General features: G+C 34.4%; 1 protein-coding gene across 11 annotated transcripts in view; it reads left to right on the plus strand.

Annotated features, from left to right (window-relative positions):
- NBEA (neurobeachin) overlaps positions 1–16,971 on the plus strand; it is a 685,885-nt gene that overhangs the window by 319,966 nt on the left and 348,948 nt on the right. For all 11 annotated transcript variants that reach the window (XM_043576682.1, XM_043576704.1, XM_043576721.1 and 8 more), the window contains one exon: positions 8,107–8,168. In XM_043576682.1, coding sequence (XP_043432617.1) covers positions 8,107–8,168 — 62 coding nt within the window. The remainder of the gene's footprint in view (positions 1–8,106; positions 8,169–16,971) is intronic.

Consider the following 16,971-nt stretch of genomic DNA (forward strand, 5'->3'; position numbering starts at 1 on the left):
CTGTGCTGACAGCTCAGAGCCTGGAGCTTCCTTCATATTCTGTGTCTCCCTTTCCCTCTCTGCCCCTCCACCGCTTGCACTGTCTCTCAAAAATAAAAAATAAAGATAAAAAATTAAAAAATAAAAAATAACTAAATACAAAGCTGTCCCATTTTTAAAATTTTACTAAATGCCTAAAATGCTTTATTCAAAACCTTAGACCAGATGTGTCTTGTACTGCAGATATCTTGGGATTTAAGAAAGGTAAGGGGCACCTGGGTGGCTCAGTTGGTTAAGTGTCCAACTCTTGATTTTTAGCTCAGGTCATGACATCATGGTCTGTGGGTTCGAACCCCACTTCTGGCTCCGTGCTGAGAGTGTGAAGCTTGCTTGAGACTCTCTCTTCCTCTCTCTGTCTCTCGGCCCCTCCCCTGATCTCTCTCTCTTTCTCTCAAAATAAATAAATAAACTTAATAATTTTTTTTAAAAGAAAGGTAATAGGTACCTATATGTATTATTTCATAGCATCTTCAGGAGAGTATGGGGTAGCTCGTTAATCAAGCACATTAATGTGTCTGCAGTGATACATAAGGATGTTCACACTAAGTGGAATAAAGATTGTGAATAGCGCCAACACTATTTAGGTGAAATTATGCTGATAATTAAGTTTGCAACAATCTTACAAGAAAGCTGCATTTCAAAGCTGCTTGGATTTTAAATTAGAAAGCATCATAGATATATAATCGAAAATAATTATCCCCGCAGTTTAAAAAATCTATAGATGTATGCATGCGCATATGTATGTGTTCTCTCTCTTCTTTATACACAGACATACACATGCACATGTACACACACACCTTGTGATGAGTAAATAGATTTTTTGGAAGACAGCCAAGCCGACTTGTTTCATGTGTTATGTGGCTGTTTTTGCTCTGCATTGGCAGAGTTGAGTAGTTGTAACAAAAATTTATGGCTGCCACCAAAGCCTAAAATATGTTACCTGTGCCTTTATAGAAAAAGTTTGCTGACCCCTGATATATAGAGAATTCAGTTTTGTTCCTATTCTAAAGACATTAAGACTGCCATAAGTTGCTGGCATCTTAGTTTTTAGTGAACTGAAGTAAATTAGTGAATGAATGAACTCTCACTGTCTCTACAGTATTTCGAGGTATTTTTTTTTCAGTTGAAATGTATAATCTAAAAATAAACTGTAATAGTTTAATTACACTTAAAAAGCTTTTACTTAGAAAATGAATTTAATGTTATTTTAGTTTCTGGAAGGTAATATTATAATTGTTTCCATTTCTAATGCAGTTTTACATTAAAATCTTTGAAATAACATGAAATCTTGAAACATGAAAGCAGTAATATTACATATACACATATTAATATTAGTTGTAGAAATAATAATTAATATTCAAGCCATCATCATTATTGCAAAGGATGTTTAATATTAAGTTTTTATTTGGTTTTGGTGTTTTGGTTTTAAATGAGAAAGTCACACAAATTCCCTCCTTTGCTAATTTTTAAGTTTTGGCCTTAATAAGTTCAGATAACTTACATGGTAAAGCTGGAAGTAAGTTTTTACATACAGGGGCATACCACAGTGATGAAATAGAAAAACAAATTTCATATTGCAGATAAGAAAGTAAAAGATTGGTAAACCAAAAAAGGAAATTGTTGTTATACTGATAGAGATGTGTAAACATTGCAGAGGTCATAAATGATAGACACGGATATACATATGGTGTATATAGAGTATAGTGTATTTTAGAATGCTTTAGAAAGCATTTGGCTTGGAAGCCAAAAAAGGACATTGCTATTATGCTGATAGAGATGTGTAAGCGTTGCAACAGACATAAATGATAGACACAGATATACATATGGTGTATACAGTGTATACTGTATTTTAGAATGCTTTATAATACACTGTGAAAACTGCATGGAACAGAGACTTTCAAAGAAATTAGCAGCTGTGGACCACTGAAGCTAAAACAAGTGAAGCAGAGCGAGCCTATTCAATTCCTTTCAAGGTCTGTAGTTTTTATTCCACATTTGTTACTAAAATGAAACTATTTTAACCATTTCAGTGTCCCTCAATCTCTACTAATTTCGGAATTTAAGAAAGTTAAAATCATTAGAAAGTTATTTAAAAACTAAATAGTCCTGGGGCGCCTGGGTGGCGCAGTCGGTTAAGCGTCCGACTTCAGCCAGGTCACGATCTCGCGGTCCGTGAGTTCGAGCCCCGCGTCAGGCTCTGGGCTGATGGCTCAGAGCCTGCAGCCTGTTTCCGATTCTGTGTCTCCCTCTCTCTCTGCCCCTCCCCCGTTCATGCTCTGCCTCTCTCTGTCCCAAAAATAAATAAAAACTTTGGAAAAAAAAAAAAAACTAAATAGTCCTGGGAAGACTTGATTTTTAAAACTCAAATTATCAGAATAGTCATGTCTGTTAGATGGAAAATTAATTTGGATATTTTATTATGAGGAGAAATAGAAAACTAGATTTTAAAACTACTGGTAGGAACTCTTCTAAAAATTACATAATTATGTTTTCTTAAACACCACGCTCTCTGCCTGACTTCTTTATATCTGGTTTGTCAGAGTTAGAACATCTATACTTCAAAAACATACACTCCTAAAACTCAACATTAATTTTTTGCCTATATTTCTAATTTTGTCCAGGATGAAACTCGGCACTTTCTTTCCACATCTCTGCTGCTTCATTTGTTATCTGTAGCTCAGGTAAAGTCTTCGCCACTCACACTTTCATTGCTCCTGTACCCTGCTGTTTAACCTCCTATCCTATTGTCTGAAATACTGTCTCGTCTCATTCCAAAATGACTTTCACATCTGCCTCTATTTGCTTTGTCACTGCCTTCAGCTCAGGCTCACATTGTCTTGACTGGACTCTACAGTTGTGGATTTCTGCCTCTACCACTTACAGAAAGGGATCTTCCCAAAATAGATGGTATTCTGTCTTCCCTCTGCTTAGAATCCTTCAGGGGCTCCCTGTTGACACTAGGAATACGTACCATATATGGTCCTGCTTCCTCAATCTCTCTCTCTCTCTCTCTCTCTCTCTCTCTCTCTCTCTCTCTCAATCTGTCTTCATTTCCACTTGCTGCCTTCCATCCTTTGCACAAGGCAACATAATACTCCAACCCCATTTTACTATCTAGTTCTTGTTTCTTTATACCTCTAATATTTCTGTCGCCTCAGATGACTTTCCCTTCTTTCCTTTTTTTGCCTAGATAAGCATGACGTCTTCCAAATGACATAGTGCATACCCTGTAAATTCTCAGCACAGTTGCTCACTACCTTTCTGTGCTTCTAACACTTTGTACTTTCTGTCTACCTCCTAGGATTCTATACATGATTATTTGTATATAAAATCTGTGCCACTTTCCTTACTTCTTTTTATACTTAGTACTTGACATGGTTATTTGACACATTAGACATTAAGCTCAATAAATGCTTTTTGAATGAATTGGGCTCTTGTTCCTTCCAAAATACTCTTATATTTTTCTCCAAATCTTATGTTTTTTTTCCTCTATCATCTATAGCAGTTACTCAGTGAATGATGGTTTCCAGATTTATTCATTAATTGATATTTATTGCAAGCATACTCAGAGCACTGCCTTAGTCATAGATGCCTGTAGGTCTCCTCTCTTGGTAGAGGACGCTTGCTGAAGGAACACTGATACCGCTTAAAAGATGAGTCCCACCTATGAGTGTGATTCCTTGCTGGGAGTGTGGTTCCTTGCTTATCACTGTAAGGCTTCACACCCCTTACCTCCCACTGTGAGGAACATCCTGCCAGAGAGAGAATTTCTCCATACTATTCTGAAGCTAAGGGTTCTTTTAATTTGTTCTAATTTTACAGATACATGAAATCAGACTCACAGATTGACTCAGAAGAGTCTGACAGCTCTGTATTAAAACAGCATCACTGGACCTTTCAGTATTCCTTGAGTTAAAGAAAGATAGCTTTCTCCCAAAGGTCAAACTTTTAACTTTCCATTCATCTTACATTTTAATGGGGTTTGGTGGGGTGTTTTGTTTTGTTTTGTTTTGTTTTGTTTTGTTTTGTTTTGTTGTTTATGGTAGGGAAGTGGAGTTCTGAAAATAAAGCTGACTTCTAACCCCTAATAAGTGGGAACCCAAAAGAACTGCCAATGTTTTGGATGGTGGTCTACTCAGATCTTTTCATTCCTTACTTCCTGCATCTGGGCCACCTCAAATTTGTCCATCCAATTAATCTTCTCAAGTGCTTCTATGTAGACACTCAGCTGACTTTATCTTTCAACAGTATAGTTCACAATATATTCAAAAGCTATTACTAGACAGTTTTCTTCACTGTTGAGTATCTCCTTTACATACATATTTATTTTCTTCACTCCAGGTGTTAATTTTATACTGGTAACTTGTATGGTATACAGTATTGGATTAGTAATTCTAGTCAGAATATTCTGGTGAATGTATATTTGCTGGTGGAAATAGTCTAGTAACTGGCCAATACTTCTAACTAGATTTTTGTTGGAGAGGCGCATGTGTACAGCTCTTTTGGGGGCTACCTCCCTGAGAGGGTGGGAAAAGTGATCAGAGAATCGGAATACATACCTTAGCCTTTGTAACATTTCCCCAATTTTGTATCTTGCTCTACATTCTTTCTCTTTCAAAAACATTTGTAATTTTACTGCTTTAAATCTTTACTTATGTTTGGGGGCACCTGGGTGGCTCAGTCAGTTAAGCATCTGACTTCGGCTCAGGTCATGATCTCACTGTGAGTTCGAGCCCCACGTCGGGCTCTGTGCTGATAGCTCGGAGCCTGGAGCCTGCTTCGGATTCTGTGCCTCACTTTCTCGCTGCCCCTCCCCTGCTCACACTTTATCTCTCTCTGTCTCAAAAATAAATAAAACATTAAAAAAATAAATAAATCTTTATTTACATTTGAATTTTACCCTAGGCCTCAGTCCCACTTTCAAATGCCTCCTATACTCTACTCATCCTTCCCCTAAGCAATAAAGGTCTTTCAGATTTATTTTTGTTCCCTTTCCCCTCTGTGCTTTTGCTAAATATAATGCTTTTTCCCCCACGTCTGACTAACATATGCTGTCTTCTCCAAGAAAGCTGTCAAAATCATCCCAGTTGGAATCAACCATTATAACCTTTCTCATAGCCACATATTGCCATCCTAGTCATGTTTAATTATTTACGTAACTCTGCAGAAGACATTAAATGGGCTTTCAAGTTAGGTGACTTGAATTTAGGTTTCAGCTCCACTACTTACTAAGGGAAACTCCTTGGGCCAGTCACTGAATCTTCATATTTTATCTATCATATGAGGTAATAATAACTAAATCAAAGAGTTGTTAAGAGAATCAGATGAGATAGCAAATATATAAAAAATGATTTGTAAATGACAAAGCTCCTGGTAAATGTTAGATAACCTTAGATGTGAATTAAAAACTTGGAGCATTGGGAAGGTATAGATAATGTCTTAATTCCTCAATGCTAACACTGTACTGTGCTCCTATGAGTAGATGCCAAATGAGTCGATTTGATTATGAATTTCTTGCCAGGTACAAAAAGGATAAAATCAACCTGTTTGAAATATACACTTATAAAATATCTGCCTTATGCTTATACAGCCTGAGTTCTTTATAGCATCACTAGATAAATATGGGCTTTCTTGAGCTTATGATTAAAGTTATAAAAAACCATGTTTATTCCTACATCTTAAACTTTCAGGTGTGGATACTTTTTAATTTAGAAAGTGTGCAAGGATAGAGTGTCATCAGACATTGCTTGTATTTTTAGTATCTGTAATGAAAAACATTGGAGTTAGCCTATTTGTTATAGTAATACTAGAAATAGTTCCAACCAAAGTGATTGTATAGAATTGGAAGGCTGATAAGTTTTCCAGAATTGACTCTGCTTGTGTTCTCATTGTCAAAGCTGGATGTTTTCTTCCTTTAAAAGAGAATCCATTAGTTCCTTCTGTTCAAAACCAATTAGACAAAACACATTAATAAAGTTGTGAGGCTTTATGGAGTTGAAATCCCAATGGCTGTCCTGATTGCAAATTGCAGTGTGGCTATGCTGTTGATTTGTTATGTCCTTTGAACAAGGCATTGATGGGACATTTTTTATTTTTCCTTATGTCAGAATTTGTAAAAATTGTGAGCATTCTTGTAACATAGAAGTCTTTTAGAAGTTCCTTTAAAGAATGAGTCTGAGAAATTAATGCAATTGCATATTTTTCCTAATTTTTACTTTAAGTTGTTATGTATTTAAAAAAATTATATGCAAAATAAATATATGGTGAATAATTCTTTTTATAGTTCTCTTTTATATAGCCTGCAGTCTAAAATCTAAACTGATATGGAGTACATATCATAATTATGATTGTTTTGCTGTGCATAGTTCTTTGGCCTTTTACTTAGTTTTGTCAGAGTTTCAAATAGTTGAGTAGCCAACAGGTGATAAATGTCCCATTAATCTTTTTGACTCTCCAGCTCCTGAGCATGAGAATTGCTGATCAATTACAGCAATTGTCTCTTAAATGAGCTTTTCACATCTGCCTCTTATTTCATTAGTTAACTGTCTGCCCAAAGATCTGATAAGATGGAATACTAGCGCCTTTTTACAGCTTTTTCTGTCATGTGTACAATAAGGATAGTCTTGTTAGCAGAGTGGGCACAGAAGGGTATTTATCCACTACCTACAATAAATATACATGCTACAGCCTAGAAGGCATTTGAGACTGTTTATTGAAATCACCTTAAGAAGAAAAAGCTGGCTCCACCTCAACTTTCCATTTAGCAACAACTAATGTAAGACCATGGCATTTCCTACTATATACAATGCTTTTACAGATTACTTTTGTGCTCATGTGAAAAGAAAAAACAAACCTATTAATTTTTTTAAAAAGCAAAAATATTTTAAAACCCTTTTTTTTTAATTAAGAAGCATCATGATTACATACTCTCAACCCAAGATGGTTATTAATTCTTAGTTATATCTTCCTCTATTGCTGGCACTTTTAAAAAACTACCAATCATGATCTGCTTTCTAATTATATGTTATTCAGCAGTGATCCTTTTGATTAGGAAAAGTCTTGATGAATAATTAGTGTTTAAATTGTTTGTGGGAAGAATATTTTCCTGCCTGTAGAATGAGTATAGTAATAGTATGTAACGGAGTAAAAAATGAGAATTAAAGGGCTCCTGGGTGGCTTGGTCAGTTAAGCGTCCAACTCTTGATTTTGGCTCATGTCCTATCTCAGGTTCCTAGGATCAAGCCCCACAGCAGGCTCCATGCTGAAAGCAAAGAGCCTGTTTGGGATTCTCTCTCTGCCACTCCCCTGACTCATGCTCACATGTGCTTGCTCTCTTTCTCTCAATAAGTAAACTTAAAAAACTAAAAAAAAAAAAAAAAATTAAAAAAAGAAATGAGAATTAAATGAGACTATGTATATAAGACACTTAACACAGTGCCCAGCACATAGTAAGTGATCAATGAATAGTAGCCATTACTATGTACAAATTATATAACATTTCATTCTTTTCTCTACTGATGACTGTTCAGAGACTTTGGAAACACAACAGTGGAAGATTTTATAAACATAGCTTAATGTGATACTTGTGTGTGAAGTTCATTTTCTAAAATATTTTAAAAACATTTAACAACTGACAACCGAGGGAGTGTTACTATTTGTAAATTATTTTAATTTTGTGTTTTTAGAAGAAAATTTAGGCAGATCTTCACTGATTATTGTTCTTTGTTCTAGAGACAGTCACATAGCAAATGTCTTTGGAATAAAAGTAGCTCTAACAAGCTCACCAGTTTCAATAACTACCCTGTACCTTGTTTAAATATGAGAAATGCCTTGACCAAATAAATAACCCAAGCATGAAGAAGTCAATTTTTTAAGTATTTTTTATAACTTCTTGAATATCTGAATGTTTTATAATTGTCATAAAAACTATGTGAATGTTTCCATTTATTTTATTTTAGGAGTTCTATTTTAAAGAAAGTTTTGATAAGTTAAAATCACGTAATTAATTAACTCGGAATGATGATTTCTACCATGGAGATTTATTGTTTCAACCTTTCTTCATTGCAGGCCTCGTTTGTATGAAGTCCAGCACGTCTGTGGTTGAACTCGTTATGCTGCTTTGTTCTCAGGTAGGAAATCTCATTCACTGGATTGCATTAAACTCCATGAGGATTTTTAGTCATAGAATGCATATGCATATATTTGTATTTGTTTATATATATTTAAAACTTCCATCTCTTATAGATGATGAAAATAATTTATATTAAGATATTTTTATGTAGATGATTGTACTGTGTGAATATTTATATAGTCTCCCTCTGCCTTCTTCCACACGCTTTAGCTATCTTATTCTTTCCCACCATCCCTATCCTTCTATTGTCTCCTATCTGGAAATATATATATATATATATTATATGTGTGTGTGTGTGTAATTTGTTATAGATCTTTTGATACCCTTCTTTACATGTCGCCATTTAAAAATGGTATAGTAGAATTTATAGTTTTGACATTTATTGTTAAATGATTTCTTCTATTAGATTAGAGATAATGAAAGCAAAGCCTTTTCATACAATAGCGGAGTATAAAATACAGCTTATTAGTGAATGGCCTTTGATACAATACCTTGTGGCTTTCCTCTTTTTTAAGGTAATTTGTATATTTCAGGATACATTCCAAAAATCTACTTGTGCTATTTATCTTTAATAATCAGATTCAAAAATACAATTTATAGTTTTGGGGTTTTCTTTCTTCTTAGCATTTATAAGAAATTAAAATACATGTATTACATTTTTCTAATAACTAAAATTAGGGACCCAGTGGTCTGTCTTATCAGCTCAGTCAAGTCTCCGAGTGATCCTGATTTTCATATAAATATTAAATATTTTGTATTATGAGAACAAGAAAAACAGCTTATGTGTATTTGTAATAAGTAGTTATTACATTTATCCCTAGTTTCCTCAATAGAAAGAAAAATACATCTAAACTCTTTCTAGTTACTGACCTTGAGGTCCGTCTGAAGCTGCAGCTAACTCCCAAATAAACAACAATATGGCTTCAATATTTAAAGGATCACCTTTAAAATATTAGCAAAAACAAAACAACCAAGACTTACCTATTGATTTCCAGTCTTTAGGTTTATTTTCTTGAAGAATATATTCATAGGGAAACCATTAGGTCCATTTCTCCCTTTTCAGCCAGGAAGAATATGAAGAATAAAGAAAACAGCATCTCTGGCAGGAGTTCATTTGCAGGGCATTTGAAAATTGTTACCTATTGCCAGAGTCCTGAGTTCAAGAGACATTTGGAGAGATCCGGACCTTTTAGGTTCTTGATGATGCACATGTATTAAAAAAAAGAAGAAGAAGAAAAAAAAAGCTTTTGTGGGAAAAAAAAGTACCTTAAAATTCCTTCTTCTTTAGCTCTGGGTTTTACTGCAGTTCAGAGAAATAAAGAAGAATGTAGCATTAGGGTCTAGTGTCTTTGATGGCCTCATCATCTAATCATAGGTTTAACATTACTCATTTGCTGGCTCCAGGAATTCCTGCCATTAAGGGCCCTAGAGATGAAACTTTGCCTCAGATATTGATTGAAAGGAAGAGTGAGAAATTTAAGCACTCTGTGCAGTGCACTTTCTTTCAGTGTTTCAGCAAAGCAATATTATAAACATGTCTCTCAGTTTGATTTTTAAGTTGAAATTTTTAAATAATTCAGAGTGTATTTAAATATTTCAAGTGGTTAATTGATTAAATATACTTCATTTAAGTGACTACAAAATGTATGTTTGTAAAAAATAGTTCCCATCATTCTGTTATTTGTTAAACTGAAATGCTGCTTTCCATAAAATATTTTTAAAGAAATAATGAGTAATAATCTTACTTTAATACAGTTGAGGTGGGATGAGTTTATGATAATACTGTGAAATTAGCTTATGAAACCATCTTTATAGATCATTAATTTTTCCATGGATGTGTAAAATCTTGGTTTTAAGGACACTCACAAAAATAGACATGCCTTTAAAATTTATTTTAATCTGTCATTTTTCTCTACTACTCAAATTCAAGATGATCTATGTCCTGTTTTCATCCATTAGCAGGACAACCATAGCAGTAGCAGACTTCTGATAAAGGAAAATAATTACAGTTAATGATGCTCTGGAGCTTGCTGGGCCTAGCACTCTCCAAAGCTGGGTTCTCTTCTACAGGCCTTAATGCGTCTCTTGGACAATGGAGCTGATCCCTGTAGAATTAGCAAAGTTTGTAGGGCTGTCTTTGTGCCAGGGCAGTCCTGAGGAATCTTTAAAGCTACAGAGTTCTGAGTTGTCTTTTTGTTTTATCTTACAGTCAGCTTTTTATAAATATTTATGGCTCTATGTTGTTATGATTTATTATAAGTTTGATGGTAGTTATGTTATTAAAATTCCAACGCAAATGGAATTTTTCTGTTTATTTATTTGCTTAAAATGTGTTTTTCTTTTTCCAAATTTAGATAAACTATTGAAGGATAAACTTTTGTTTGGAGAGACTAGGTAGCTAAGGATTGAAAAAGGAAAAGAAAAGGCAATCTTTCTCTCAATATTTGTTTTTCTTTCATTTGTGACAACACATTAGTTACTTTAATTTTTATGCTTTTCATTTCGGAAATTTCATGTTAACAACTATTACTAAAGATATCAGTTTTTCTTTTCTTCTTATCTGAGCTCCTGAACAAACTTACTATTGCCACTGGTTTGTGTGTAAAATATGGTCTAAATTTACATGAGATCGTATTACAAGTGTCTGAAGGTACTTGTCAAGGATAATTCAGTTCATATGGACAGCCTTTTAAACTCCAAGGGACATGCCATCCAGTCTACTCCCCAGTGGAATTTTAGGTCTCTGTCGAGAACATATTTTTACTTTTAAGAAGCTATTAGCATTATCATTGCATTGCATTTATTGTTCCACAAATACCCAAATGTTTCTTACAATATTTTGCATAGCTTTCCTTCCCATGCATACCTGACGACACAAGAGTACATTTTAAGAATTAACTTTGTTCTTCTTCCCTTTCAATGTGTATTAAAGTTGCGCCTTAGTAGTATCTTTTTAAAAAGAATTGGTTTCTTGTCGTTTAGAAAGAAAATGAACTGAAATAAAATAAGTCAAATAATATATTTTGTTTTAACAAAATCACTGCTTAATCAGCTAAATGTAGTGTTTCCTAGTGTTCTTCAGGATACCACAGGTCTGACACTGTCTTCTGTCAACTTTTTTTTTTTAATACTTTACAATTACATTTGTTTGAGGTGCTCTATGTCATTCTATATATGTACCTTAATTTTCTATTACATTATTCTGAGTGTATTGTGTTCTTTGATGAATAGCAGATTTAGTTTTCAAGTAAACTTTTTTAGGTACTATAATAGTTTCTAATTATTTCCAGATTTTTTTTTTTAGGAAGTCTCCATCAGAGGTACTCCAGGAAAAATTGAGTGATGTTATCCCTTAGGATTTCTTTAAGTTTTTCTAAGTAAAGCTTAGCAGATGTCATTGCATTTTTCTGTGCCTTATCTTTCAATAGAAAACGTTTTATAAATTGAGAAACTTTTATGTAAAAAGTAATGTCTCTCAGTATTCAAGTACTTTCTGACTTGAAGTACTGATTAAGCAAAATGCATGCTTAGTAAATCATTTTTATTCTCATTAGAAATCCCAAAACATATACGTAACATAAAATAGAAGTCAGCCTTGCAAGTTTCTTTAGAATCTGTGTATGAAGTTACTAACATGAATTATTTTGTGGTTTTGTTTGCCTTTTTTTTTCTACATATTTCATATAGTTAAATAAAAAGGAAGTTAGTGACTTCACTGATGTGATCAAGGCTCAGACCCAGGACTTCTAAACATAGCACTTAACAAAAGAACCACAACTGAGGAACAATCTTCCTTTTTCAGATGATTTAGTATTTGAACTTTTAAAATTTTCATTTTTTCTCCAATTTGATACAGTTTATTCAGATGGTACAAAGGAAAAAGACATACTTTTCTTCCAACTATAATAAACCAAAGATAGAGGTAAAAACACAGATGAGATGAATATGGAAAGCTAGTAGTGCATACTCGTTCATGAGTGCCCACTATTGAAAACATTTGGGGTGTCTATAGTAAGATGATAAATGTAAGAAAACTTGGGATGGACTAGATTTTTTTCAGTGGTTTTTTTTGGGGGGTGGGGGGAGCAGCAGAGAGAGGGAGACAGAATCCCAGGCCGGCTCTGCGTGCGGTCAGCACAGAGCCCAGCGTGGGGCTGGCTCTCACGAACCGTTGACATCATGACCTGAGCCGAAATCAAGAATCAGATGGTTAACAGACTGAGCCACCCAGTCACCCCTGGATTAGATTTTTTAAAAGCATCTTCAGAAATAGGAAATCCTAGTTTTCTGATGAAATTGTGTCACAATTATTTATTTAGTGACTGCTTTTTTATATTAGCCTTGTGCTGGTTACTGAAGATTTATTGGTAACATGCTTCCATTTCTTAATGTGGTCTGGTGTTATCTGTGAAACTTGCCTGTTATGTAGCTGAGTTTGAACTCAATGATGAGTAAAAAAATTGTAGTATGATATATTTTTTTAAAATTTTATTTATTTATTTGTATTTTTGAGAGAGAAAGAGTGCAAGTAGGGGAGGGCCAGAGAGAGGGGAGACACAGAATCTGAAGCTCTGGGCTCTGAGCTGTCAGCACAGAGCCCAATATGGGACCCAAACTCATGAAGCATGAGATCATGACCTGAGCCAAAGTCAGAAGCTTAACCAAGTGAGCCGCCCAGACTTAGAGCACACTCTAAGCCTTTTATGCTTTAGACCACACTCCAGCTTAGAGCTGTGACGTGCTTAGAGCACACTCCAGCCTCATTTTAAGTACATCAGAAATTAAGTAACCACACAATAGGTTTATTTGGGTTTAATTTGTCACGTAGGGAGTTACCCATTTCCAGGCAGTATATGAAACAATGTTTCCTCAAGGGTAGTTTTTAATATAAAGTGTTATTGTATGTTAATAGTGTAGAATTGAAGTTGATAAGAACTTTCTAACTTGTGATTAGTATTGAGTAGTTCCTGGTGTTTGCTTTTATAAGTTCTGCCTCAGCGTTTAGGAGAAATAAAGCCTCTGTTTCATTCCTGAATATCTCACAAATCCCTGCCTTTTTCTCTGGACAGTGCTTGGCCCCAACTTCTATCTGTGGCATAACATCCTCTCAAAGTTAAAGGGGCAAATTAGGCATTAAAGTTTTTTGAAATTTCCCAGAGCATACCCTCTTTCTCGCCATAAAGTTTGTAATATGTCTTAAGTAGAAATAAAAGTTTAGCAGGAAATTGCACATGTGATGATGCATGAAGATTACTGTCAACTTGAGTCATAATAAAGTTATTACAAAATGTGGAGAAGATTTATAGTAAAAATATAGACATTTGGAAAAAAAGTATTTCCATTTAATGTATCTTGGGGAGAATGCCTACTGAACAAATGCAACAGACTCAGTCTGTTATTTACCCAACTATTATGGCATCCCTCTATGAAAATTTAATCCAAGATTTAAAGAACATACAATTCAAATTACTTTTGATTATTTCCATGTGGTCTTTCATTATTGATTTCTTTTACTCAACTCCTAGAAAAGTTAGGAGGTATAATGAACATTGAGTCTATCAGTTTTATGTCATAAAATATTTATTTTCCAAGCTACCTATAATATATGTAATTCTTGTGCATGATATAAATACTTTCATCCTTGTGTATTAATTAACTCATATCCAACTCAAATTGTAAACTGAAGAAAATGATGAATAAACAGAAGTTCTGAGCTCCGCTGTATGTAAATGGTAAAATATAAGAGAAACAACAGCCCTTTTTCTCATGTCTGTATTCTTATAATTTTACTAAAAACAGGACAAAAAGAAATCTGTAAGCCTTGTCCACCCATACAATAATCCTTGGGAGCTACAATTTCTGTAGGAGAGGAGAAAGAATATAGCATATTCTGAGGTAGACAGATTTCCCTGGGTCACTGATAGACCACCTCCCTGACCTAGAACCTCTTCCCATACTTTGCCACAATATCCACCCCTTTCCTTTCTTTCTAGCTATTTTGGCATGTTTGTTTTCCCCCGTCTCTATTTTTCTATGTTTACGTTTTATAAATTCTTCAGACACATTACCGCAACTTTGAAAAATAGCAACAATAATGTGTATGCATTCCACAGTCCTACAAATATTACACATTCTCTTGATTTTAGGTGGTTTGTTGTTGTTGTTTTACTTTTGTCCAATGTATACTTCAACATACTTTATTTTTAATAGCTATTATGTGATAAGTAATTGTGTCCTCTTTTACTTTCATTGTTTAAATAATTTCAGACTCACAGTAAGTTGCAAAAATAGTACCTAGAGTTCCACGTGCCCTTCCCACAGCATTATTCACCCTTCACTGTTTTTTACATGCATTCATTTGTGCATGTGTATATAGATCAAAGCAATTTCATTTCTTGTAATGGTGTAACTACTGACATTATCAAACTACAGGATTATTAGTGTTACTTCATATCTTCCCAGTTAATTCAAACTTCTCTTTCATGAAGCTTCTTGTTCATGATTATGTGGTTCTAATCACTCCATCATTCCCTTTAGCATTTGAAATACATACATCTAGATAGTAAATACAGGTGCCTGTTTACATGTTTTAATTAAATGCTCTTACATTTGATATACGCATGCTTTTCTTTATCCAGTTCATTGGAATTTCCTTTTGGATAAGCATTATGTTCAGTATTTCCTCTCATTTCGAAGCATTCCATACAGCCAGTGGAAAAAATTAGTTATGTATAGTGTCATCAGTATATTTATGTAAAATCTATGGAGAGTATTTTAAATTATAGAATGTTTGAAATTATTCAAAAGGAGAGACTTCTTAAGGATGCTGCAAAGCCTTAAAGTCTTCCAAGGTTACTCTATGGATGTTAATCCACTTCAATTACACTACAAATTTACACCATAACAAAGTTAATTTTATATTTCTGTTCACCATTATGACATCCATGCTTCGCAAACTAACACATAGTATATATATTTATTGTTACTTACTGAATTAATGCATGACTAGAAAGAAAACACAGTCCCCAAGATGATCTGACTGATACACTTTTATTGTGGTAAAACAGAAAGAACATAAAATGTGCTTTTTAACTATTTTTAAATGTGCAGTTCAGTTGCATTAATTACATTCACCGTGTTGGATAGCCATTACCATTATTTATTTCCAAGAATTTTCAGCATCCCAAACAAAAACTCTGTCCATATCTCTCTCCCCCCAGACTCTGGTACCTCTAATTCACTTTTTATCTTTATGATTTGCCTATTCTCAGTATTTTATATAAGTGGAATTCCTTTATGTCTGGTTTATTTCAGTCAGCATAATGTTTTCAAGGTTCATTCATGTTGTAACGTATCTCAGAACTCCATTTTTTTTATGGTTGAATGATAAATACTCCATTCTATTTACAGACCCATGTTTTGTTTATCCATTAATCTGTTGATGGACACGTGGCTTGTTTATAGCTACTTACTATTATGAATAATGCTGCCATGTTAACATTGGTCTACAAGTATCTATTTGAGTTTCTATTTTCAATTCTTTTAAGCGTATACAATTCTTGAGGAGAATTGTTGAGTTGTGTGGTAATTCTGTTTAGCTTTTTGAGAAATTTCCAGTTTTCCAGGATGACTCACTTTTTCCATTTCCATGAGGAATCAACAAGTGTTCCAGTATCTCCATATCCTCTCTGACACTTGTTATTTTCTATTTTTGTTGCTGTTGTTTTAATTATGGTCATCCTAGTGAGTAAGAAGTGGTATTTCATTCTTGTTTTGATGTGCATTTTCCTAATGACTAATGATGTTGAGCATCTTTTCATGCATCTGTTGGCAATTTGTATCTTCTTTGGAGAAATGGCTATTCACACCCTTTTTCATTTCCTAATTGAGTTTTTTTTTGGGGGGGGGGGTTGGTGTTTGTTTGTTTTTTTTTAACATTTATTCATTTTTGAGAGACAAAGAGAAAAAGAGCATGAGCAGGAGAAGGGCAGAGAAAGACACAGAATCTGAAGCAGGCTCCAGGCTCTGAGAAGTCAGCACAGAACCCAACGCAAGGCTCAAACCCACGAACCATGAAATCATGACCTGAGCCAACATCGGATGCTTAACCAACTGAGCCACCCCGGTGCCCCCTAATTGACGTTTTTTTGTTTTTTGTTGTTTTTGGTTAAGTTTTAGGTGTTTTTTATTCTGGATATAAAATCCTTGTCAAGTATATGATTTGGAAATATTTTTTTTCCTATTCTCTGGGTTATTTTCATTCTCTTGATACTGATTTTGGTACACAAAAGTTTTTAATGTCCACTTTGTCTATTTTTGTCCAATTGTTTCTTAAACTTTTGCTATCATATTTTAGACCCAAGGCCAAATCCAAGGTCATGCAGATTTTCCCCTATATTTTCCTCTAATAGTTTTAGTTCCTCAATTTAGGTCTTTGATCCATTTTGAGTTAATTTTTGTATATAATGTGAAGTAGGGATTTAACTTCATTCTTTTGGATGTGGATATCCAGTTTTCCAAGTACCATTTATTGAGAGACCATTCTCTTTCCATTGAATGGTATTGGTACCCTTGTTGAAAATCAATTAACCGTAGATGCCAAGATGATATTAATTCAAAAGTAGTTCCTGGGGCACAGGGGTGGCTCAGTCATTGTGCGTCCAGCTTCGGCTCGGGTCACAATCTCATGGCTTGTGAGTTCAAGACCCGCATCGGGCTCTGTGCTGACAGCTTGGAGCCAGAAGCCTGCTTTGGATTCTGTGTCTCCCTCTGAGACTCTGCCTCTCTCCCACTTGCTCTCT

The sequence above is a fragment of the Prionailurus bengalensis genome, chromosome A1 (assembly GCF_016509475.1).
Source record: "Prionailurus bengalensis isolate Pbe53 chromosome A1, Fcat_Pben_1.1_paternal_pri, whole genome shotgun sequence".
Lineage (NCBI taxonomy): Eukaryota > Metazoa > Chordata > Mammalia > Carnivora > Felidae > Prionailurus > Prionailurus bengalensis.